This window comes from Bombus huntii, chromosome 9 (genome assembly GCF_024542735.1).
Source record: "Bombus huntii isolate Logan2020A chromosome 9, iyBomHunt1.1, whole genome shotgun sequence".
NCBI classification, from domain to species: Eukaryota; Metazoa; Arthropoda; class Insecta; order Hymenoptera; family Apidae; genus Bombus; species Bombus huntii.
Window position 1 is genome coordinate 9,234,119 of NC_066246.1, and position 16,230 is coordinate 9,250,348.

The window sequence follows — 16,230 nt, forward strand, 5'->3', positions numbered from 1 at the left end:
GAGGAAATACATAGAAAAATTTAAAGGTACATAGTTCAAGAACGGTGATACAAATATAAAACAGATACAATAGCGAAATACAGTAATTAAAGTATTATGAATATTATAGGATCCTTAAACGAGAGTGCACGCAGTAACAATAATTTATTGGTAATTTAAATTACTGTTTCGGATAAGCTTTGTACAGCGTAACAACTTGCTTCCGCTCGATAGAAGTTGCGTCAATTTCTATTGAGATATACAGAAAAGTACTTAGATACGAAACGAAAAAATTAGGAACCATTTATGTAAAATATAACACAGTTATTGCTTAACGAAATTAACGAATTCTAAGGACTATAAAAAGGTTTATTTATTTATTTATTCGTTTATATAAGGGAAACTGTCTCATTACAAATCTGGGTTACAATATTTTGGAATTTTGTTCGTCATATCGTAGTACGCACGAGTAAAATAATATTATCGCGAAATTACAAAGAATGTATGAAAACAGTGAAACAAATTTAATTTCTGTTTGGATGGTCATGGTCAACAACAAGTAGAATGGAAGTTTTGAAGGATTTGACAGATCCAAAAGCAAAGATCTTGCAGAGTTACGTATTTCACTGTTTATTTATTTCACTGTTCTGCAGCAATTTTGAGAAGAAGGTGGAGAGGAGCGAAAAGATCTTGAAAGAACATTAAGTTCATTTTTACATTTATAAGTTTAAACGGAAAAATAAGATCGTTAATACGTCTTCATTCTTCTGGAGAGCAATGAAGAAAGGTTTGAATAAGCTTATAACTAGCATAGTACCTTCCGTCATAAACCATAAAAATTTAAGAAACTTATATATTTTTTTGTTTTTTATCCATTTTTTTTATTTATCTTGATTGACGACAGTCCAGATTATGTTTGCATACTTTAAAATAGGCCTAATTATCGATATATAAAGCACTTTTAAAGACGTTACACCTGTTACAGGTTGAGCATGAACGTTTGATTAGGCTTAGAGATTTCTATGCCTTATTAATCGTACGACAAATACATTGATGAAAACATATTCGTGAATATACTATAATAAATATTTCAATGACGTTTTTAATTCTTATAATATTATAATATAATAAATATACCTAACTCCGAGGATCGCAGACTTGTTCGATAATGTCGCACATTTACATTACATTACGTAATTCGCGTTATACGGCATTTCGATATATTTAGTTCCAGTTCGTTCAAAGAACGCCAGTTTGCTAATCTGGTTAGAACAGATTGCAAGTTCACTTAATGTTCATTAAATCGACTTTCAGATACAGAGTACAATAAATAACGCATTAACATGGGCAAATTCACTTAAATTATTGATGAAAATAACAGATAATATGGACCAAGATGTGATCCTGGCAATACTCTTCATTTGACTTTGATTATCTTAAAAAAGTTATTACGAACGAGCACCCTTTGAGTTCTGTTATACTTCCACGGGAACCAAAATTGTATAACTTTTATGCGAGTATTTGATGGTTGATTGTCTGAGAAACCTTATAAAAATCGGTGAAGATAACATGAATTTACTTTCTTCTGTCAGGAGCTATTGACACATAATTACCGAAAACCGATAGCTTTGTAACTGACGACCTATTAATTATATAACCATGTTGAGATTTACGCATAAGATTCTTACATTGTTTGTGAATCATGTATACAATAATTTCTTCAAAAAATTTTAGAGAAACATCGGTAGATTTAGGTAAATAATTAATTTTAGACACGAACGTATCAATAGCACAGAGGAGATTACTATGTAGAAAATGTCTACCATTGCATCGGTGATTAGACATTCGAGTTTGTCATTTCAAACGTTACAATTCAAATCTTCAAAAAATCTATCTCAAGTCTCTTTTTGTTTTGTTGCAAGGATACGAGCTTTCTTTCGCTCCTCCTCATCTTTGCTGCAGCGAGCTTTAGACATTGCTTATCCGTTATTTAGCAAACGTTGAAACAATCGACTTCAATGTTTAATTGCGTTATCTGCATCATTGATAAAATGCTTTTGTAGCTATCATTAAAGACGCTGACAACTGTAAATGTTGCAATATCAATTGTATGTTTTTCATAAACTGATATTTTTGGAGCCCTATAGTCCAAATTCAAACTTTCGAATTTATCTTTTCTCTTGCGTAACAGCACTAATTTCAAGAGACGGCGTATTAGAAAGACTATCTGCCTCTATTCCGCCAAACGTAAAATCTTCAATGAATTCAAACTTTTGTTACTCTTTTGTGTAAATCTAACTTCGTGTAAGTTCGCATAATTTTAACACATCTTCTAAGTTGACTTCTTCGTAAATTGGGCCAATTACATCTCGAACAATTTGGTGAAGGAGACGTTTGTGCACATAATAGCGTAATGTGTTCTTTGTCTTTGCTTGTTGCCAAATGCACCAAGAATTTTCGTCAGTTGAACACATTTGCTGCTGAACATTTTCATTGGTTAATATCTTGTGATGGAAAGTACTTCACATGACTTTCTTCGTTTCTTTCTTACAATGAGAATTTCTCTTGATAACAAGATCATAATATACGGTCAATTCATTTACTAATTTATCAGTAAGTTTTTGCTTACTGCCTTGCATTTCACAACAGACTTCCCATCCTTTTTCTCATTTTTTTCGCATGGCCAATGTATTCCTTCTTGAGGATTACTTGGTCTCTAGAAAATCTGATTTTGCATCAATTACAGCTTTGAACGTTCTATTGTCTCCATCCTCTATATAATTTCTATAATATTACAGAATACTTTTTTTGTAATCTTTGAGACAGTTCTATACATCGACTGCATGTTCCCTGACGATTCTTCGTAATTGGCACTTTGATATGTGTATTAAAAAACACGTAAAATATGATGTATTTATAAAATCTTTATTTTTGTTATTCTTTTTTTATATTAAAACTTATATTAAAGCTAATAAAGAAAGTTCTTTTATGTGACTTCGCCAAATATTAACTTATGTTAATTTATGTTCACTTACATTAACTTATTTTAATTATGTGAAAATCGATTCATAGACAGCTTTAGTTTATTTCTTTTTTGGTACTTTTATTTGGCTTATTTGCAACTTATTCATAAATTTATTATAATTCATGTAGTAAGAAGGGTCACAAATAAAAGACTCGTTGCCAGCCTGTATATTTGTGCACATTTCATAAATCCACCTACGCCATATAAGATAATGCATTTAATCAACTCTTTCGAATATATGAAGAGAATCACAAAATACGCACATCTCTTCCGCAGACATTTGCATTTTTAGTAGAAACCATCCCCGATAAGAAGAATATATTATCAGTATAAAGTAATGTAATCGTAGGAGAAAAATATAACATTTCCTTCCAAATGCACCAATGTCTTGTGATGGAAAGTACTTCACATGACTTTCTTCGTTTCTTTCTTACAATGAGAATTTCTCTTGATAACAAGATCACATCAAAACAAATAGGTAGCAAAAGAAATAAAGACATTTTAACAAAAAGACATTTTGATACCCGTGTATCTGATTTTACCTACAATCAAATACCTGGCTTTATCTCGAACGAAGTAATTTATTAAATATTATATATTTACATTTCAATATGCGACAAGAATTCAGGTAAAATATTATTACCGTGTAAGGATTACACAATACAATTCAGTACTTACTGTAATAGATTCCTTAAATCCAAAGCACGAAAAAGGCCAATTCGCCAACACACTGAAACTTTTCAACCCGAAATTTTTAAACTTCGCTGCATGACAAACTATGATGTTCCTTGTTCTATGATTCATCTAATAATGATGAGATATACATATTGACTCCATGTGCAACAATAAATTTATACATACACGCGCAATAATATGTAGCTATCCGGCTATACATGTATATCGCATTCTCCTACTTCTATTTTGATTTTCTGTCTCTGGCCCTTTTCAAATTTTGCCTATTCGGAGGTCGATGATTTTTTTAAATATTTTCGTGCCAGTTTTTTAAATATTGATCATCCTTCTTGGTCCAAAAATTTCCGTTTCAATACATTCATATTCATTTATCACAAATTATATAAATATATAATAACTAAGTAAACTAAGCCTAAATACATATATAACTAAGAAACTAATTAAATAATGATAAACGTATAATTAAGAAAGTAACAAAATAATCTAAATAATAACGAATCGTAAAGGCCGACAAGAGAATTACACGACTGTTGCAAGATACTTGCTCGACGACGCTCATTGAACTAATACTGGAACTCCAATTTTATACGAAATAACACAAAAGCGCATGATCTCTGTAGCTCCGTTAACTGTCAGAATTTTGAAAAATCGCTTTGACATATGGTACTCTACATATATTTGAAACTTTCAGAAGATTAAATAAAAAAAAATTGAAACAAAAAACCAAAAAAGGATTAAATTGTTATATATTTTTATAATTAATTTTAATTAATTTAATTTAATTAATTAATTTATTAATTTATTTAATAAATTAATTGATTTATTTAATCAATTAATTTATTTATCAACTAATTTATTAATTAATTTAATTAATTTAATTTAATTAATTAATTTTTAATAATTTTATAAAAAATGTGAAATTAAAAACAAGTGTTTTTAAAAAAAATAAACTATAACAATTATTTAAATAAGCTTTTTTCCTGCCGTTGTTTAGTTCACCCAGAAGAAAAATATATAATAATTTAATCCTTCTTTGATTCTTTGTTTCAGCCAAGAATTACGAGGTGGATCTTTCCCGCCGATCGAAGACTGTAGCGACAAGACGCCCATGAAATAAGCTTAGAAATCTATTATAATTTATTTTTTTACTTTAAAAAGAATTTTTTTGTATTCGTTAAATATATATATAACCATACCTCAAAATTTAATAACCATTTCTTTCCTTCTTTCTCTTCTAGAAAAAATCACTAGAAAAAAAACGCTGTTTTAGAACATTCTAATTCAGGATACCCCCTTGAGACGATTACGTTCATGCTCGAAATATTTACAAATGTAAAATGTTACACTTAAAATATAAATTCTCTGTAACAGTATGCAGATACATTTTTTTTTAATCACAATTTCATCAGGTCATAAAATATGCAAGAAAATGTCTTGATTTCAACGTGTTATTTATCTTCCGCGTTTAATTATATATACGAGTTATTTTAAATACTACGAAAAGCTAGTAAAGTATAGTCTCCTCGCGTTTTACTTTTCAAACGATTCAAGCTCCATCTTATTGAACAAAGAATAGCTGCTTTTGTCTTTACGTGACATTGCTAATAACATTGATCGTGTAACATATTTTCTAACAAAAAATTTTCTTAATCTTCATGATTTACAACGAGAAATTACATCTACTGTACTCCATTTACAGAATGCAAACGCCAACGACGCTAAGGAAATCAAGTAAAAATTCTTCTTCTCATCACATTGTTTCTTACCGTTATTAACATACGATACAATTAATGAAAAATATGAAAGGATCGAATTACACACAAAGATCATAATATGGAATGATTTACGAAGAAATAGCATAATTATTATATTAAGTATAGAATGAAAATAAATGTTTGTAGCACAGTATTTACAAATCTCTTGGTCAGAAATATTTTCAAGTTAATACGCTTGAGATTTAAACTGTACAGAGATAAATACATTATTATCTATTAGTATACGATGATCGTTTATTAATTAATAATAATAAACAAGTAGTCCTTAATAAAAAAATAGATTTTTTTAAAAGAAGGTCGCTCGAAATGATTTGTAAGGAAAGAAGCCGATCGAGAAATTAAGGATTCATCATATTTGCAGTCATAAAATATAATTAACAAGCCGTTTGAATTGTCTACATGTATTTAAAGGTATGATATACAGTATTTGCAAATACTGTACTTAAGGCTAACTCTGCTGGAAAGATTTATTTTCACTCTAAAGCTATGCACAGAGATCGAACTGTAATCTTTCCAGTCGAAATTAACGATAGCAATAATCGCCTGTAGTCAATTAAGTACTAGATCATAATCCTCGATCATGAATTATTTAAATAATTAATTACAGAAGGAGAATGGTGATGGATTGGATCATAATAATATCATCGACAAAGTGTATTTATTCTCAGAAATGATGAAAGTACTCGTAAAATAGTGTCAAGGAACATGTTGCATGGGATAACGAGAAAGGGGCGTCGTGTAGGATGGCCGTCAATCGTACTGTACAAGTTTTCACATTTCATATAAACACACTCAAAGTATATCTTTATGCTTCTTTGCTGTCCAAGTCAGATAAATTTCCATAGTCATGTTAATTAGTAGCCGTTGTCCATTCTCGCAACTGCTTATTCCTTTAATGGCTAACGAAACCATCGCAGAAAACTGCGAATTTCGGTAACAGCGAATTACACGGGATGTTGAACGTTTAAGTAAACGTTCCATGACTCCTAAATGGCACGTCGTCACTTGGTTTGATTGAATTTTCCTTTCGTTGGCCGCCTGTTCGATTGAGTCGAGACGGCGAGTAAATTTTCTTCGAACGTATCTACCGTGAAGTCCTGTTCTTTCACTAACTTCGGTATTATCCTACTCATTTGGCTATTTTGCCTAATAACACCGGAGGGATTTCTAGACAGCGACACAATGCCATTTCGCACATGCGACTTTCGTTTTTGCCCTTGCAATCGCTTCAAAACGACAGGTTGCGTTGACGAAGAATGTGGAAGGGGATGTGGAGGGATTTTTGGTGGTGGTAACCGAGTTGGTGGAACATGAGGTAACCTTCCAGCGGGTGTTCTGGACGGACATGGTGGCGGAAAACCTGGAATAGGGAATGCGAAACCTGGTCGAGGTGGCGGTGGACACATGGCTGGTCGCAGTGGCGGTCTGTACCTGAATGACCTCGGTCCGTACATAGACGAAGGACCTGGTGGCGGTGGTACCAGCGGCATGCCAGGTGGAGGTAGCATAGGACGAAAGCCTGCTGGCGGACCGCCAAAACTAAAATGTGGCAACGAAAATGGACCGTCTTTTGTGAAACCGCGACGCGGCGGTACGGGACCTGGCGGCCCCATCGTATATGATTGGGTTGGGTGTGGAAGCCAATCCCTCGGTCGCGCTTTGACTTTACCCGTTTTGCTTTTCTCGCGTGGTATTTTCTGCAACGCGCTTATATAGTTTTTACGCTCGATCTGATAGCCACGAGCCTCTTCGAATGCTGAAACAAATACGTAAAATTCGCTTGTGTAACAGGTATAGAAACAAACGGGAGAAGCTAAATTTCAACAGAGATATGAATTTTAGAAAGGAATTTTTCTTTAACCTATATTTTTTCTCATTTTCGCGTGTATCTATTGTAACGTAGTTGATCTTATTCGATGCGTTCAATATAGATAGAATTATAATTTGTCGTTATTAGATTGCGAATATCTATGCATTTGTGGGAGATTAAAATGTGTACGAATCCATGGCATGCGCATGACATACAAAACTAGACACAGTATTCATCAAAGTAAAGTATTCATTGTAACATTTAGTAGGTGAAGTATATATATATATTTATTTAGTTTCTATATAATTATGTTTATAAAAGTATGAATTTTGTAATTTATGGTTCACTTACCTTTTAAACAGGTATCGACTTCCCAACCTAATTGCTGTACAAGATACCTGTAACAAAACAAATGAATTTATGTACATCATTAGTTTTATTAATTTAATTGCAAATTAATAACGTATTGATTTTGTAAAATCTTATGTGTGTGTGTATATATATATATATACATATATATCGGATTATGGTTGGAATTTTGGGCGTTCGATGAACCTTCACTCAAATTTACCATCGAGGATATACCTGATATTAATCGAAACAAATGTGGGCACTATAAAAGACTATAAGTAATAGCGGCGATCGGATGGTCGAGATGTTGATGGCAACGAATTCAGGTTCGATAACGAATCCACAGTCCACGGGATGACGAATGCTATGTGATACACGTATAACTCCACGTACAAGTAAAACTTATCTTCAAGAACTTTACCAAAATCCAAGTGAGACTGCCCTTATAAATATATAAGGAATACCTCTCCCCACCTCTCGGGTCAATCTTTGTTTTTAAGGAAAGCCATATAATCATTCCATCCCTCTGTCAGGTACACGTCCCTCCAGTGACCGTGGCTACATCCAGTGACCTGCTATGTCACTTCGAGCCCAAGCCCATCGTCATAAAATCGGATTAGAACATTAAAACTATTTCTTACTTTTATTACTTAAGTGTAGCTATAGTAAAAGCCTGGGCTAGGGTTTGGGTATTAGAGTTTTTCCCAACATCCCAAAAGGGAAGTCCCGATGTCCTTTCATCTCCGACATATATATATATATAATCTTTCAAAATGTAAAACATATCTGAGATGATCTTTGATAACCATATTTGATATTTTGCTTAATATAATATACTAACCTACAAATAAGATATCCCGAACGGTTTACGCCATGAGTGCAATGAACTCCCACAATATCGTCTGGAACAAAAGAACAAAGCAGCAATCTTCAATTTGCATTCAAGTACACATTAGCATTGTACATAGAGATATCGCGGATAACATAGAAGATACAAAATTTTACTTTTAAGATTCAGTCAAAATTCAGTCAAAAATATACTACAAATAGTCACTACTATAATCATTATATTAATACTTCGACTAAATTCTTTCCATTTAAATATTTTCAAAATAACTAATTTTTCAATAACATGAAGTTATATATAGTGATTGATGTTTAGCGATGATGACACAATGATGTGCCGACTATAAAATATCACTTTCGAAGGATCGACCTTTTGGTGATATACGAAAACCGCTTTGTTCTCAATTACACTATAAAGCAAAACTATACGATGCAGGTATACTTGCACACTGTGAAAACCATGTGCGAGAAATCTTACAAAACTTCTGAAACTGAATGTTTGGAGGTCCCTTTAAATTTTCGTCCCTTTATACTAATAAAATATAGCCAATTTACTTAATTGGTTAATTAGTGCCTATCATATCCCTTTGCACGACTCTATTTAAACCTCGAGCACTCCTCCCCCATCAAGCTGGTCCAAGTCACGGGTCCAGCGGAGCGAATTAGGTCCAAAAAGCAATTTCGTTTGCTGATTGTCAATGTGTTTAAGTACTGAGCTACAGGTTTATGACACGTCATTACTATTAAAGGTGCAAAGGCGAAAGCTTAATAACTCATCTGGCCCGTAGATGTGCAATTCCGCGAGCACAGAGTAATTTCTAAGCTTCAACTTTTTAAGCAAAAAGATTGAACAACGATAGATCTGAAATCTATAGTAAAAATAGCAATTATGCGTTTGTCTGTGTCATAAATCCGAGGAATCGAAGCAATACTTAACACCCTACTCAATAATTATATTTAAACCAAAGAACCGTAATAAATTCACAGAATAATATGTTCGTGTTGAGATATTAATATATAAGAATAACTAGCGATGTGCATTCAAAGGTGTTAACTGTAAAAGATATTTTCGAGGGTTCGGTGGGTTAATGACGTAAGAAAAGGATACTAAAAAGATGTACTCGCGCGAAGCAAGTCCAATAAGAGGAGCATACGTAAGGCGAAACGTACGATTCCACGGGTCATCAATTTAGCCCAGAGCACAGGGTCGGCACCTCCTCAGGCTCAGCAAGGGGCTGATTATAATATTACCGCAAATTACCGGTAAAATCTGCGACGAATACACGACGATTCGTGACTCGACTCGGCGCTTTCACGTAAAGGCCACAACACTGATGAAAGTAGCCGCGTAATAACGATCGCCACAACCCTATCGCCTCTTTTCTCCTTCAATTTCATCCTCCGTATTTCCCTTTTCCGCATGAGCTGTAGATAAGTACCGAGCACTTTAGAGCCACTTCGTACCTCTTTACCTCGGGTTACACTGGGAATTAAGTGGCCATCGAAGATCATGCGATATGTTGTTTGACCTTGGCGAGCTTCTTAAAAGGATCGTTCGCAGAAACGCGATGCGATTTATACGCGGAGCGGAGAGTTTGATATTTTAGCACTACTATGCAATATACCGGTGAATTTAACAGCAAGCTGTGGAAAATTATATCTTCGATGTTCGCAAGAGATGTAAAAATCACAATGCGCCCTTGGATATCTTGATATGGCATTCTCAGCACTGAGAATAGTAAAAATACCGAAATATGCGCTCCGTACGCAAGAATTTGACTTACAGTAAAGAAGATAAACGCAACAGATCATTACGGTCTTGGTGAAACTTGTGTTCCGTATTGAATCGTTAATTTTAAATTATAATAAACTTGATATATCTTATTTGGCACGTTTTAGTACAAAGAAATTTATACATACTACATTCACAAATTCGTTCATCCGTTAAGTAATCAATAGCTTGTTAGAGTTATTAATAATGCACAATGCTGCGCATACACGACATGAAGAATGAAAATGTTAACGTATAATATTATACAATGGTACATCAATGATTCATTTAAAAAATATGTCCGATGAAAAGACATTTAACAATCCGTGAGAAGAGATTGAGAAACGAAGACATGCGTATTTAATTCAAAAGAACGCCGGCACACAGAAGTAATTCAAGGTTGCCTGTTTTGTACGTGGAGAACGAGCAAGGCTGACTTATACCACATTCCTATCTATCACAGGGTCATCTCGTTTTTGCATACGAAGGAACATATGTCGCGCAGAAGACAGGAATATTCTCAGAACACGTCGGCATCTAATGTAAATCTAGAGCGTGCACCCCTGCGGAGCTCCAACATACTAAGTCTGGTAAATAAGCCGATCTTCAGAGAGATTGCCAAAGACCTACGACCTTTTCTGATACGCTGTATTGATTTTCACAGATGATTAAATATCCAGTAATACATCTTTTCCTTCGGTAATATCAAAACTATGACATAGTAATTAATATCTTTTAGCGTAAGCTCTCGTCCTAACGTGTTCAATCTATTGTTACCCGTGGATTATAGTTCATGTTTCCGTTGCTTAGATGTTTCTCAAACGTAACCTTGATTATCAGTATTAATTGAAATCACGTTGGTCAAACGATCAATCTTCCTACGTAAACGAATGGTTATGGTTCTACCCAAGGAGTGGTCATTCATTATGCGATATTACATCAATCAGTCAAAACAAATGGCATAGTTAAAAATTACATTCTCAAGATTATTCCTTTTCCTTCTTTAGATCGTCTCTGATTATCGTCAGGTTACGTTCGAATCGTCGAACAATATCTTCGATATGGAAATAATATTTTTCCCAACGCCAGAAATGTCTTTCATTCCTCTAAAATGTAAGAAAGAAATTCAATGTAAATCCAATGCATGTTTCTATTCACCTTAGTGGCGGACGAGTAGGAACCAGGGATAAAGAACAGTTATGATATCGATTTCGGTTCTTAAAACAGTTATGTACTATCTTTATTCTGAATAACTGTTATAAGGAATCGAAATTTATCTCATATCGGTTGTACAACCGTTATTTTCTCGCTTTTATAACAATTCTAAATCGATTTTCCATTTCGTATAAGAATGTCATTTATTATTTTAAAAAACTTAAATTTATTAATCAACAGATTAAGAGAAACTACTACTTCGTAACATAAAATATAAATGGGGTCGAGGATTATAATATAAATATAAATGGGGATATAGGATTCAAAAAAATAGCGGTTTTAAAATCATTATAAGAACTGGTAGGCACAGTAGATATTAAAAAGTTTCATTTAATGATTGATAATAAAATCTCATGTACTCGATTTGAGAATTGTTGTCAAAACAACTTGAAGTTTAAGCGTAATTGGTCGGACAAGGTGGTTGCAAAATAAAAAAAAAAGGGGTATATAGGCAGAAGGGTAGAGGGTACCTGGTATTGCATGTCAGTCCTTGGTAAACGTTAAGGTTGGTTTTCGGGCTACTAGAGTAGTCGCGAAGTACGACCCGAAGCGACGTGGTTAATGTGGCAATATGATATATAAGCAGGAGGTATGTCGGCTCAAATAGCCTCTGGTAGAAAGGGACCATGGGTTCCCCTTTCGTGTTCCTGCATCTTCTAGTAAGAGCGTAAACTCCTCTGAAAATATATGTAAGAGCCGCTGAAACGGGGAAGGACTTTAACGTCCAGTCGTGCGCGTACATAAACATGAAAATATCGTCGATACATACAGAGAACGCGACGGCTTTTCGGCCAGCCGATTACTGCCGTCTTAAATCAATCGAACGATCGAACTTCTCGAATGTGCCTCGTATCGCTGGCTCTACACACGAACTATACACATGAAGCATCGCAAACGAATATAAACGTGCACCTATACACATAGCTGATTCGTCGAGAGTGCTACATGACACGCAGGATGGATGCAAGACGATTAACGACATCTTATGTTCCGCGGCCAATAAATCACTAGCCACTGTAAATGGACTCGGCTTACTTATCTCTCACCTTGCGTACCTTCGTGAAATGCCGCTGCCAGAGAAATTATAATAACGTACTCTCGCGGCACGTACGACCACGCCAGTATCGCTAACTGCCTAGATATTATATAGGCTACTGTTCACGCGACACCTTTAATTATACAATCGCGAAAGTTCATTGAAATGATAAATAGTAGTTACCGGTGTATGGGCAGGCAAAATAAACTCGCGAGGAAATGTAGGAATCCAAAGACACGTGGTCGAATATAAATCACTGATGCTATGTTACGTCTTACGTTAAACTGGCTCGAATTACACCGGATAGAAATAAAATCCACTAGATGGAGTTGTTTACGTAACAGTGCAAGAAACAGTGCTGCGAAGAATTATGAAATCCCTACGAGATCTAAATCCACAATTCATATAGGTAAAATGCAAGAAATCTATGTATTGTCTTGTGTGATTATTCATTGATTGGTTAAAATTTTGGCTTTCTGATAGTAAATTCATCTTACAGTTAATACGATATTTTGCACTAGCTTTGAAGACGTAATTTAAATTTTATATTTAATCTCCTAATATAGCACTGCCTAACGCTTCCTAATATAGCAGCGATAAACCTTGATCTTGATTAACATGTAATATTAATAACATCATCATGCAATTTAGATATGTCTATTGTTTATAAATACACCTTCATAATAGGTTCATACAAGATGTTATCTAAACATACGTGATAAACTGTGAAAATCGGGGTACATAAATTACAAATTATTTATGATATCTTCTTCGATATGATTCTTTTTCGATATTAATCTTCTTGTATAGATATTAATAAAAAGTTCTGTTACGTATTACAGTCTTCTAATATAAATATTTTCAACGCTTCTAATGCAGATCTAACATACAATGTTAACATGCCACGTTATAAAAAGAAATATCCGCGATTATTATTATCAATCTGAATGTAAAAATGAGAGTATTTATATTTATGTTAGAGTAATTAACTGTACATTGAAAATTACATTAAAATAAATTGCGGGAAAAGATACAAATGAACGTTTCAGAAGCCCGTAATAATGAGAAAATATATCGAAATTGCAATTAAGAGTTTCTTCTTTTACACTGTGGCGTGTCAATAGGATAATGGGCGTTGGATGGAAGGTATTGATAAATGCTAAGTGACGGTCAATGGATGGTCGATGCAGCGGCGTCTTCGCTTTGGAATGTGTTTCGACACGTTTTTCAGTCAGCTCTCTTCCGAGTTTCGCTTCTTCGATTTGTAAGCTTTCCACGAACATTTTAAGCACTATAAACAGTATTCATTATTAACATGTACATCTTTTTTCGAATATTACACGAAGAAAAGACAAAATAACATGACAAAAAAAAACATGTAACCTGATGTTTCTATTTTATATTGTGTATAATTCTATAAGTAACACACAAGTTTAATCTTTCTTATTATGTAACCTTATAGTTTTTATTCCATGATCTACTTATATAATTGAAAGATATTCTTTATTCTTTCACTAATTTCTTTCAAAAATCGAGGTCTTCTAGAATATTTTTTATTACTTTTATGTTTTTTATACTATTATCTAATATAAAATAGAGTTCAAATTTTATACTGTTATTCATACACTATAAAACTATCATAATATATTTAACAGTATAATATTATCCATGTAAAATTGTCGCAATTCTGTCACATTGTTCATTGATCTTGTCTGTCTCGTGTATGTAAGTACCAGATCGAGAATGGTTTGGAAGAAGAAAAACAGAGATGGAATAGAAAGGAAAAAAGAGAACGGAAAGGTCCGAGGAGGATGAGAAGCGAATGAAAGAAAGAGGAAGGAGAAATGCCAAAGGAAAGTTTCTGCTCTACCGGTTGATAAACGGCGGCAGATAATTAACAACGCCCTGGTATACGTGGCTGTGCGTGGGCGATCCACTGCTTCACAAACTCTGTCCAGATTCGTAGCGTGATCACCGTCGTCATTCTCATTTTTCCTGGGAATCGTTTCTTTTTTCCCAGCCGCAGGAGCCAAACTGCATTTTACAGTTAAAATAACCGTACGAATGTTTCAGGTTCATTTTCATGGACTTAACCTTTACCAACATAGGAACACGATAATTTACTTAGACTCTTAGTTTCTTCGATAAACTATTTGTTGAGATAATATGTAATGTACGTAAATTATTTCTATAAATCACTGAGTCTAGATTGCGTTATATAAACTGCTACGTTTTAAATCGATGCATACATTACTTTCACATCGCAATACGTAATATTATAAAAGCCATGCAACTCTCTTGTCCAGACATACGTATTTTGTAACTACTTTCATCTTATTGTCATCATCGGTAATTGACATCAGAAATTAGTTACATTGTTATAGAGCGTGAGTGTGTATTTTCAGTATACTATAATGCATAATTACAAGTTTAATTTAAAATCTGAATTTAATCCGATTAATAATTAAAACCATTTTGCATTATATTCCTTTTTTCATAATAGAAAATCAATCAAACGACAAACAATTTCCAATAAAGAAATGTAATTTAAGAATTTTAGTAATTTAATTAGTTGTCGATATTTCCTCGAAAATTTTCCAAAATGAAAATTTATTTGACATTGTTCAGAAGGAAACATTTCAATCCTTTGTAGTTAAGAAAATTGAAGCATTTTTCGAATAAAGAGTTGAGAGAAGATATTTGGAATGTAGGATATTAGAATAATAGTAGACAAGATTGATGATATTACAAGTAGAATATACAGAGTCAGTATGATGTAATGCAGACTCACCTTCACCACAAGCTGACATAAAATCATCCATCGTTTTAAAGAATCTGAAAGGAAAAAGAACACATATATTTACCTTTGGAAAATCAAGAAGACGTGTGTTCCGAATTTAATAAAATTTTAATTACGGGAAAGAAATGAAAAAATGTAATGTAATTTTTTCTTCCAAAGAATTTTATCAATTTTCATCATATTTTAACATTTCTTTTACGATTATTCCTGACAAATTATTACAAAACTTAGAAAATTCTAGATACGTGTTTGACTTGCAGAGAATTTTTCTTACGATTACTGTTACCATATACCTGCAATTATTATCTCATTACATTGCAGTTTGTGACTAACAAGTTGTTTTTGAACGTAAGTTGCATTACGTCGATTTATATATATATATATTAATGAAAGTTACTTGAAAGAACGTAAATTATTATAAATTAGTGTAGATACTATATGGTATCTATACTATATGTAGTCTTATAACTTTTATACTTTGTACCTATTAGGTAATAAGTTGTAACAACAAATTATGAATATATTGATTATTTCAAATAAGTATACAAATAGAGTTTACACTTACGATAACTGTATCTCACAATTTATATTGTAACATAAATTAATGTTATAATGACATGAAAATGACATGAACCATCGTCCCTGCAATTTTGATTAATCTACTTATCGTAAATTGTAACGTAGCATGATAGGGGGAAATTTTATAAAAGTTTGCCGATGTTTCTCATGCATAGAGTGTGCAATAAGAACACGAGGAGGAGGGTAAAGCGAGCGGCGTTCTTCCCTATACTTTCACGTTACTGATAATTTTTCAAAATAACTACAAATAGCGATCGAATTTCCATGGTGTCGATAAAAAAATAATCAGCTAAATCAATATTCAAATATGGTAACCGGTCTGGAGAAGTGACAGTGTAATAACTGCGTAA

The 16,230-nt window shown here is 33.3% G+C and overlaps 2 protein-coding genes across 2 annotated transcripts in view; both read right to left on the reverse strand.

The window, feature by feature from the left end:
- Window positions 1-327: 327 nt before the first annotated feature.
- The window catches only part of LOC126869479 (RNA/RNP complex-1-interacting phosphatase), a 49,186-nt gene continuing 33,283 nt past the window's right edge, over window positions 328-16,230 (reverse strand). Inside the window, exons 6-9 of the mRNA XM_050626082.1 lie at window positions 15,293-15,336; window positions 8,475-8,535; window positions 7,634-7,680; window positions 328-7,228 (exon numbers count right to left, since the gene is read on the reverse strand). Of these exons, the coding sequence (XP_050482039.1) occupies window positions 6,474-7,228; window positions 7,634-7,680; window positions 8,475-8,535; window positions 15,293-15,336 (907 nt within the window). The 3' untranslated portion in view covers window positions 328-6,473. The remainder of the gene's footprint in view (window positions 7,229-7,633; window positions 7,681-8,474; window positions 8,536-15,292; window positions 15,337-16,230) is intronic.
- LOC126869480 (protein DPCD) overlaps window positions 13,964-16,230 on the reverse strand; it is a 37,849-nt gene continuing 35,582 nt past the window's right edge. Inside the window, exon 4 of the mRNA XM_050626085.1 lies at window positions 13,964-14,077. Within this exon, the coding sequence (XP_050482042.1) occupies window positions 13,979-14,077 (99 nt within the window). The 3' untranslated portion in view covers window positions 13,964-13,978. The remainder of the gene's footprint in view (window positions 14,078-16,230) is intronic.